This window comes from Hevea brasiliensis, chromosome 15, assembly GCF_030052815.1.
Source record: "Hevea brasiliensis isolate MT/VB/25A 57/8 chromosome 15, ASM3005281v1, whole genome shotgun sequence".
In the NCBI taxonomy this organism is placed as follows: Eukaryota; Viridiplantae; Streptophyta; class Magnoliopsida; order Malpighiales; family Euphorbiaceae; genus Hevea; species Hevea brasiliensis.
In genome coordinates this window covers 68,439,071-68,449,819 of record NC_079507.1, presented here as the reverse complement: position 1 = coordinate 68,449,819, position 10,749 = coordinate 68,439,071, and the positions used below count along the sequence as shown (strand labels likewise).

General features: G+C 33.1%; 1 protein-coding gene and 2 pseudogenes across 1 annotated transcript; 2 read left to right on the top strand and 1 right to left on the bottom strand.

Annotated features, from left to right (window-relative positions):
- Nucleotides 1-4,908: 4,908 nt before the first annotated feature.
- LOC131174113 (serine/threonine-protein kinase STY13-like) lies at nt 4,909-6,223 on the top strand. The gene is made up of 5 exons (XM_058137175.1): nt 4,909-5,151; nt 5,368-5,499; nt 5,613-5,809; nt 5,946-6,120; nt 6,215-6,223. Exons 1-5 carry the CDS (start codon nt 4,909-4,911, stop codon nt 6,221-6,223), a joined length of 756 nt encoding a protein of 251 aa, XP_057993158.1.
- Nucleotides 6,224-7,704: 1,481 nt separating this feature from the next.
- Nucleotides 7,705-9,823, bottom strand: LOC131173979 (putative glycerol-3-phosphate transporter 5; annotated as a pseudogene).
- Nucleotides 9,824-9,933: 110 nt separating this feature from the next.
- LOC131174112 (putative glycerol-3-phosphate transporter 5) overlaps nt 9,934-10,749 on the top strand; it is a 2,413-nt pseudogene continuing 1,597 nt past the window's right edge.

Sequence of the window (10,749 nt, the reverse complement as noted above, 5' to 3'; positions counted from 1 at the left end):
TCTCCTTATTGTTATTTCTAAAATTATGCATTATATGGTAGGTAGGGGTGTAACTCCGCCTAAGTAGTTTGCGCTTAACCGGTCCCAAACCCAGATAAAGGAGGAGGGTTGCGGTAGGTGATAACCAGCGTAAAAATTTCGTCACACCTTATGATATGGATTCAAATGACATAAACGTTGGGGCGTCCTCTACTTACAACGCACTACATCGGAGCCCGGGTGTAGTGAGAAATATGCAAGGATATAGGGCGTTCACCGAAAGCGACGCGCCATGCCGGCGCCTGGGTGTGGTGTTAAGTGAGCAAGGGTTCTCACATCATAGACGGGTGTGGGTAAAGAAGTTAGTCCATAGGACAAATAATAGAACAGATAGTGGAACAAAACACAAGATAGACATAGTATCACACCTTACCCCTCTGTAAGGCATAACATGATCCCATAGAATACGTAATGAACTACCGAACTTCACTTACCGATAACTCATTAAGTACCCTACAAGGAATTTTAAAACAATTTTCTTACATTTTGGAAGTGGTGAGCATTTTGGTAGGAATTAAAAACCATTTATTCAAAGTTTAAATACTAGTAAAAATCTTTGTCCATTTTAATTTTGCCGCAAATTTTATAAAAATTTTGATAGAGTTCCGTTTGTATTTGGAGAAAACAGTTCTTCAAATACCTAAAAAAAAAACACTTCCAATAATTTTCTCAACTCTCAACCTCCAATAAATCTCAAATCAACTCAATTCAATTCACTTTAAAATAATTCCACAATCCAAATCAAAATTTATCATCTCAAAATATTTAATAACTTCATTCACAAGGCATAAAGTATGAAATTCACAAGTACAAATATTAATTTACAGAAGGAAATCCAAAAATAATATTATTACAATTTATTTATAACTGCTCAACTTTACATTGATACGTACAACATTACTATATTTACATCAAAATGAACTACAAGGGTATAAAATAATACCCATACAAAAAGATCAGTGTGGTCCACAATTCAATAGCAGCTCACTATGCTGCTTTCTCCTTGCTCTTATCTGCGACAGCAAAATAAGCTATCGCTGAGTATAAAAATACTCAGTGGTGCACAATAAAAATTTGAAATGCAATACATAAATCATTCATTGATGAAACACAATTTAAATATTTCTCAAATTATCAAAGCTCATAATAACACAATTTAGTCAAATAATTTCATAAACACAGTATTGCGAAAATCATACACAACTTAAGCCATGACACAAAATTTCTGATCAATGCCGTGTTGTACACCACGACAAAACAATCTACAACCCCATTAATCGAAATCAATGAGGGAGGTGGCTAGCTAGCTAATGAGTACTCATCCGATCTCAACCTCAACTGGCAAGCCAGAGAGGGAGGAAAATAAACGATCTCAACCCCATAAATGAAAGAGGAAAAATGTAATACTGTCATGCTAAGTGTGAACACAAAATTAATTCAAAACAATTTATTTAAATAATTTATGAGAAATCTGATCAATTTTCAAAGTCATATTTGCGATTATAAAATGGCAACACAGTACATAATTAATCACAAAAATCAAATTTTTGGGAATAAAATATTTAAACAAGAATTACTGTGCACAGACCTGACGTGAGTCGCCTCTAGGCCTTGACTCAGTCTCTCCGAGCTTCCAAGTCTTTTTCAGCTGAAACACACAGTTTCATAGTGTTTCAGTACCATAACTTAGCATAAATCCAAAAATAAATTTAACTTCACTTTTAACTAGCTCTATTGTGCTAAACTCGACGTTCTTGAAGTTTTTGTATTTTGAGTTACTATTCACTACACTATTCAAGTCAAATTATTGACTTTTTAAGGCTTAATAAGTATGGGAACCCCAACTTCACCCACATGCCACATTTTGGTCATTAAATTTGTTGGTTTTGGTCATTTTCTCAAAGCTTAAGTCCTTTAGGCAAAATTATCAAATTTTCAGTTTTGGTGCTCTTAGTTGCACTTTTCCATTGGTCATTTTACTGTTGGAATTTGGAAAAACTTCCTTCATAGAAAATGTTCCTTATTGTATTAAGTTTATTCTCATTTTTGGATCAACCCAATTGGAGTTTTGTAACTCAAGTTATGGCCATTTGAACCATGGCTGCCAGATTAGATACAACCCAGATTTTCTGGGCAATTTTGGTGCTGGCAGTTTTGGGTCACTAACTTGGGGTGGGCAAATGACTTGGTTTCTGGCAGAATTTGGATTTGTGCTCTTCATGAAAGTTTTAGGTCTATATCTCATCTAACCACTGGTAAAATTTCAGGTCATTTAGACCTGCCTAGCTCGAGTTATGACCAAATGAACAAACACTGTTTATTTGGTCAGTTTGTACAAGGCAGCCTGCAATTTTCCAACTTTGGTCAATTTGTTCACTAAGTTTTGGTCACTTTTTGGGCATGCTTCCTGAATGAAAATTTTGTCATTTTGTGTCTATTTTCATCCCCAATTGGTGGTCTTAAACCGTACGAATTGGCAAAATTTGATGAGATACGAGATAAGAAAAGATAGTTATTTTGAGAAACCTTCGCTGTTATCTTTGAAAATCGATTGTAATGGAAAAGACGAGAGGATTTTGTTCCAGAAACGAACAGGGAGCGCCCCAGAATTGAGGACTCGCATGCAATTGCCATCAGTGAAGCTCAATCAAAACACAAAATTTCAGTTTGAAAAAACGATTGAGATGTACCAAAAATTGGCAGTTTTGGGTCACTAACTTGGGGTGGGCAAATGACTTGGTTTCTGGCAGAATTTGGATTTGTGCTCTTCATGAAAGTTTTAGGTCTATATCTCATCTAACCACTGGTAAAATTTCAGGTCATTTAGACCTGCCTAGCTCAGTTATGACCAAATGAACAAACACTTTATTTATTTGGTCGGTTTATCTAAATGACACTGCAATTTTCCAACTTTGGTCAATTTGTTCACTAAGTTTTGGTCACTTTTTGGGCATGCTTCCTGAATGAAAATTTTGTCATTTTGTGTCTATTTTCATCCCCAATTGGTGGTCTTAAACCGTACGAATTGGCAAAATTTGATGAGATACGAGATAAGAAAAGATAGTTATTTTGAGAAACCTTATTTGTTATCTTTGAAAATCGATTGTAATGGAAAAGACGAGAGGATTTTGTTCCGAAGCGAGCAGGAGCGCCCAGGAATTGAGGACTCGCATGCAATTGCCATCGTGAAGCTCAATCAAAACACAAAATTTGGTTTGAAAAACGATTGAGATGTACCAAAAATTGGATGAGCTAATTTCAGTGCTATTTTGGCACTAAAATTGGAATGATTAAAAGAGTGCTTTTTGGCTGCTTAAAGAGTTGGCAAGGTGGGAATCGCAAAGGGTCGGGTATGTATGAGTACGATCCAGCCGGTTCTGAATGTATATAATCGATTCGAGTTGAAGAAAGGTTTAACTTTGAAAAATAATAGTCAAGATTCCATAGCAGAGCCTGTGAATTCTCCGCAAGCAATAGAACAAAGAAGAAATGCTTTTGAAGAAAAAGTTCATACTTTTATTCCAAAGTCAGAATATGAAACGGTGAGCTTCTTGATAGGATGAAAATATGTAGAGGACCCGTGAAAATTATGGTATCTAAATTTGAATCCTATTATTATTATTATTATTATTATTATTAAAGTTTAAATATATTTTAAATTTAATTAAAATTTATTTTTAATTATTTAAATTAATTTAAATTTAATTATTATTACTCAATAAATATTAAAATTTATTTAATTTAATATATTTAATTAACAATTTATATAAAATTATTTTTTTATTAATAAATTATATTTTAAAATTTAATAATTTTATAAAATATTTAAATTTTATTTTATTTAGAATATAAAATATAAAAATTTATAAATATTATTATGAAAAATATATATTTTATGTTTAATTAAATATTTATATAAATAAATTTAAATAATAAATAATCATCATGTAAAGTTTAAATTTATTATAAATATTATTTTTAAAATTTAAATTTATTTCATAATTAATTACATATTATTCAAACTTATCCTACTGAAATTTGATTGAAATGTATCCACAAAAATTCTACCATTGCCATCCTTGTTGATATGTCGTATGCAGACTTCTTTAGGCTTAGATGTGGTTAGAGTACTTGATATTGATGAAAATTTACTCATTGTAGCTCAATTAGTTGAAAGAAATTATGGGTTGGTGTTTAGAGATAAAACCCGCTGTATTTTCTATCCTGCTTGTCATGAATTAATATTCTATCAAAATAATAAAAATATAATAAAAAAAAACTTTTTAATTTCATAATAAAAAATTAATATTTAAAATAAATTTTAAATAAAAATCAAATAAATAAATAAATAGCTCAGACTTATCATAGTATAATGGATACACTTTAATTACTAATTATGATAAGATTCATCATAATTAGATAAATTATTGTATGATCCTAAAATATATATCCTTTCTATATAAAATCATATCAATATATGAAAATAAGAAAAAAATAAAAAAAAAATTGTGTCTAAGAGAGAAAAAAAATCTATGCTTCCCATATATTATATAATTATCCCTATGATTAATATTAATTTTATTTTAAAATTTTTACCAGAGAAGGGATACTGCTATCTTGGTGTCTCCTGATATAAAAGTTGGAGAAAGGATTATGTATCACCGTGTAATTTCTCATACAAGTTTGACGCCGCCCTCCCAATTACAGAAAGACACGTGAGTAACCTTAAACCCCAAGGAATTAGGAAACCTAATCCACATACAAGTTACATACCATCAATTGCTATAAATATTCAACTCAAATTCGCTCCCTCCTAACAGAAGCTTGATTCATTGATTCTTACAGAAAGCCTGAAAGAGACAGAGAGAGATGGAGATGAAGGAAAGGAGCAGAAGTTTAGGTAGGGCAAACAAAATTGCTTTTAAGGGCTTGGATGTCAAATTCGGACGACTCAACATGCAGAAGGAGAAAGGTGACGAGGCAAACAATGATAAAGGTTGCGTCAAAGAAGAATGGGAAATTGATCCTCACAAACTAACTATTAAGAATTTTATAGCTCAGGGAGTTTTGCCTCTGTTCACCGAGGGGATTATGATGGCCGAGATGTTGCAGGTTAGCTATATGCATGCTTTCTTTTTACGCAAGATCAACCATACCTTAAATATTATTATGCCCCAAGATTTAATATGGTTTTTCAACTTTTTACTCTCTTTTTGGCTTTCTAATTAGTACAAAAACTGGGGATTCTCCTCTGTTAATAATTAATAATCTTGGTCAATTTGATTTTGCTTTTGTTTTTGTCTTCGTTTTCGTTTTACTTTATATTAGGGTTTTCTTTCAGTTAAAGTGTTTGACTGGGGTGAAGATCAAAAGACGAAAGCTCAAATTTCTTCACTTAGGATAGCATTTCGGCAAGAGGTTTCTGTTTGGCATAACCTGACTCATCCCAATGTTTCACAGGTAATCAATTATTTTTATTTCATTTTTCGAAACTAATTAATTTTCCGATTCAGATTCCTTATGCATATAGTTTGTGACAAATTCCGGACCCTTTTTTTTTCCTGTTTGCGCAGTTCATAGGTGCTGTACTGGGTACATCAGAAATAAAATTCCAAAACCACAGTGGTCAAATTGGCATGCCAGTCAATTTGTGCTGTCTCGTCACTGATTATCAACCTGGGGGTACTCTGAAATCCTACCTTGTAAAGAACCGGAAAAGAAAGCTGCCTTTCGAGAAATTCATGCAACTATCTTTAGATCTTGCAAGAGGGTTAGATTTCTCCACCATATTATGATTCTTTTATTTTTTCGCCAAATTCTCAACCATTATGACGTTCTTCATTAGTTACTTAATTAATTGCGCTTCAAGATATAGTACTTAATTCTGCTTTTTTCCTTCCTGGCAGGTTGAGCTACCTTCATTCCAAGAATATTGTGCACAGAGATGTGAAGACAGAAAATTTGCTTCTTGACAAGAATCAAGCACTGAAGATAACTGATTTCGGAGTTGCTAGACTTGAAGCTTTGAATCCTAATGAAATGACAGGTTATACTGGCTCACTTGGTTACATGGCACCGGAGGTATTAATACTATAAACCAAACATACATCACTTTATTGCGAAGCATAATTTTCTTATCATGATTTCAAATCCGTTCTACCCTTGTGAATTGTAGAAAGAGTAACAAATGTTGATTTTGCTGATATGATTGCACGTCTTCGACAATAAACCATACAACAGGAAATGCGACGTCTACAGCTTCGGAATTTGCTTATGGGAGATGTATTGTTGTGACATGCTGTATCCAAATCTAAGCTTCTATGAACTAACTTCTGCAGTGGTTTATCGAGTACGTAGTTTTTTTTCCCCTTTCACTAGTCATTGCTTGAAGCATAATTTTAGAACTTCTCCGAGATTTGTCGGAGTTGACAATTTGTGAATTTTTTTTTTTTTTAAACTGCAGAATCTGAGGCCAGAGATTCCCAAATGTTGTCCAAGCTCTCTAGAAAAATTGATGAAAAGATGTTGGGATGCAGACCCTAACAAGAGACCAGAGATGGAGGAGGTAGTGTCAACGTTGGAGGCCATAAACACATCCAAGGAGAGGCATGACCCTCTTAACCGGACTCAGGGTTGCTTCTGCTGGAGGCTCTGACGATGGAAATACTTGTGCTGACCTCTAAGGGATGGAAATACTTGTGCTAACTCTGCTAGTATAAATTTTTAGTTGTAAATAGAGAAACGACGTCTGATATATGTATGCAACATTAATTCAAGCATGCATACGTGACAGCTTTAATTTAGATTAAAATGTCATCAATTAGCTGATATAGTTCGTGGTCATAATCAAGCTAAGTTTCTCAGCTCTTAATATTTAGGGAGTAATTTTTGGCAGAAATTATGATTCTCATATATACAAACTATACAGAAAATGCTTCAAGATTACCCATTTGAAAGACTATACTCCATACCTTACTTTAAAAATTACACTTTTCAAACATAGTGTAAGCATTTCCATGGAGTGGAACAATTTATCAATTGCCCTTTCTGCTTGCATATCTTTTCCCCTCAAGAAGGCCAGTACGTTGATATTCAATTGCGGCAGATGCTACTTACATGCTTAGAAAGCTAAAACAAAACAAAAAAGAATACAACGTAATTCGCGGACAATGTCTTAACGGCGAAATCTTTCCGAGCAACAGGTTCATTGGCACAGTGCTGCTGCAGTCGGCTGAGGCCGCCTTCTCGTTGTCCGCGTTGGGTCTTTGCGTCAGTTCCACTTAGCTTTTCTTTTGTTTTGGGTTCTGGACATACCTTTTCTTTTGGAGCTTGGGGTGGATTTATTTAGTTGGACCCTTTCATCTAAAGGGCCTTGGGGATCTAAATGGAATCAAGATGAGACAGATGCGGCTCACAATGTATTGAAAAAAAAAAAAAAAGAAGAAAGAAAAAGAAAAACACAATAGTCGTTGATATTTGGCATCGCAAGGCAAAACGACAAAAATTTATATGGCCCACAATATTTGCTTTACTCGAGTAGCAAACGATCATACAAGTCTAACAAGATGATAATAAAGATTTAGGATTTTCAAAGCTCGCGTTTGATCAATTGTAATGCTGTTTCTGTATGTTTTCAATGTATTTGCAGGAAACAGGAGAAAAAGATGTGAAAAATCTTTAATGAATTAGCTCCTGTACGTGTACAAATAATGAGTAAAGAATAAGTTCCCTAATCACTACAAATGCATCTTCATCAATGCACTTTTCCTATGTACACAAGTTCTCTAATGATTAAAAAACAAAAACAAAAACAAAAATACATAATCAATGTGCAAATGTGCTATTCGAAAATTTCAGCTTTTGCAACACGAATCAGTAATAAACTTGCAAAGAAAATTGAAACAATAAGCATTTGAAAAACACTGTTCCATCCTCTTGTGGAAATATACCCAGCCAAAAGTGGGCCAATAGCTGCTCCAACAGAACCAGTACCATCTATAATTGCAGTGACAGTAGCCAAGGCATGGGAATTTCCTCTGATCAAATCCTGTGTGCCAAGATCAGCTGCTACAGCCGTAGTGATTAATAAGTAAGGGCCATTCACAAGAAAACCAGAAAGAAGCATCAACGCAACGTTCATTATCATAGACAGGCTCCCATAAACCCGGTACAAAATAAAGGCTGGAATTGATAGCAGCAAGAATACAATTAAAGTAACTGCACGAGCCTCAATCATATCAGATATGTATCCAGCTGAAATTCCTCCGAAGACTCCTCCAATGTCAAATACTGTAGAGAGCATTCCAGCAGTTTTGTGTGACAAATGCACACCTGCAATAGCTATAATTCCAACACAAACTTGCAATTAATGATTAATATCTAACATCTGAAATCAGGAACTTTAAGCAAGTATGAAAAATATGCTTAAGCCTTAACCACAAAGTCAAGATACAAAACGCATTATCTAAATGGACATGCTAAAGAAAGGACAAGTCGTTGCCACAAGAATTGGTCTAAAATCATTTTTACAGAGTTCACAAAATAAAAGGTTTCAAATTCCCAATATCTTTTGTGACAATAACATCAATTTCCTCCCATTCAGACTTGTATAAAATCATGCAAACACCAGTATCATGAACCTATATCAATTGCTCAACAAAGATTCGTACACAAGTAGAAGTAAAAGCATTTACCAGTGTGCCTAATGTACAAGGGCAACCAATATAAAAAAGAATAAGCCAGAAGCTTCGAAAAGAAGAGGCAGAAAGCAAATGGCGCCACTCCAGGTAGTCACCAAGCTGCCAAAAATCCAATGGCAGCCAAAGAATCTGAATTTTCCATCCCAAGAAGCCCTGCTTTTTTCTGATTCCTCTTTCTCTAGGTTATCCGCTCCTTCCACCTCCACAGCCATCTCAATCTCTATCCCTGGAGGGTCGAATCCAATATCTTCAGGACTAACAACAAGAAACAAAAGCACCAAAACCCCAACTAAAATCACACAAATCCCAGGCACCTCAAATGACCAAGCCCACCCAAACTCCAAAACACCAGAAGCCACAACCGACCCCATAATGTTTCCTACTGAAGTATGTGAATTCCAAACGCCCATCATCAACCCTCTCTTTGCTTTCCCAAAACAATTCCCAACTACTGCCACCACACAAGGCCACCCTATAGACTGACACAATCCACACAAAACCTGTATACCCACAAAAAACGCTTAAGAATGTATATCAAACCAATACCCCAACCCAAAAAGAATAGCGAAAAAACCACCACCCACCATCCCAAAAACAAGAAACAACCTCAAATCAATCCTATCACCAACATGTCCAGCAAAATACATCCCAATCGAATAGGCTGATAGAAACGCAAGATCAATCTCCCCAAGTCGGTGAGTTCCCCCCGAGCCATTGAATGGAGGCCAACCAGTATCCATGGAGCTAAAATTGGATTGAATTATCGAAGAATTTAATTGAACATTGGGTTCAAGAACGCTCTTGACGATACTGGGCGGCTTTCTAGAGGCATGGAAGGAAGCGTATGCAAGAAAGGCGATGATTAGGACCAAGATTTGGTAGAAAATCAGGGATCTGTGTGAGGGTTTAAGGAATGTGAAAAGGGTAAGCGCTGGGGGTACACTTAGGGTTTTGGATGGCATCAGTTGTTAATCCCGTTCAAGTCTATAAAAATTGAAGTGCTATTGAAAAAAATAAAAAATAAAAAGCTTGTGAATTTTATAGAAAGTGAATGCAGAGAAGGAATGAAGAGGATTTGAGTTAGGGCTCAGCGTTACGATATGAGATTTTGATTAAAAAAAAAAAATGAGGTCACAGAAAATGAAACCCTAGAAATCTCGTTCTTCAAAGGAACAAGAATGCTGAGATCTGGACAATGGGGTGTCTGAAACTGGCTGTTTGGATCCGATCAGATCCCACGCATTTCACGTTCCAGGACTTGGAAGTTTTATATTTGGAATAAATCTCACTTTGCTAGCCCATTTTAAAGTTGTGTTTTAATTTAGTTCAAAAATTTTGATTTATGTCTATTTTAAAAATTAAAAATCGGTGATGTCTGAGTTATTTTTTTATTATTTTTAATATTTTAATATTAATTATTTTTATTTTTAAACATAGTTAATTATTTTTAATGTTAATTCAGTAATTATAATAAGTTAATTTTTTATATTTTACTTTTCTAATATTAATTAATAATATGAAAATATAAAAATAATATTTTATATTTTTAATTTTATTTGATTCTAATTTTCTTATATGAATTAAAAAATAAAATATAAAGTAATTTTTAATTTAAATAGTTAAAATTTATTTTAATAAAAATATATATATATATTTAATATTTTTCAATTTAATTGAGTATAATTATTATAATTTTTACTTTTAATCAATTATATGAAAATATAAAAATAATTTTTATATTTTATTTTTATTAATAATATTAAATAATAAAATAATATTTTTATATTTTAATTTAATTAATTATAAAATATAAAAATAACATTTTAATATTAAAAATAAAAATAAAATAATTAAATATTTAATAAATGACGCATGTAAAACAATTTAGAAAAATTGAGTTAAATAAAAATAAATCAAAATTTTTAAATTAAATTAGACTTCCTAAAAAAATATAGTGAGCAAATTAAGATTTATTCATTTTATATTTTCAATGATGCCCTTGAAACTATTT

Coding starts and splice junctions, on each gene's coding strand:
- LOC131174113 (XM_058137175.1), top strand. CDS start 4,909: ATGGAGATGAAGGAAAGGAGCAGAAGTTTAGGTAGGGCAAACAAAATT. Junction 5,152..5,367: donor TGATGGCCGAGATGTTGCAG/GTTAGCTATATG, acceptor ACTTTATATTAG/GGTTTTCTTTCAGTTAAAGT. Junction 5,500..5,612: donor CTCATCCCAATGTTTCACAG/GTAATCAATTAT, acceptor CTGTTTGCGCAG/TTCATAGGTGCTGTACTGGG.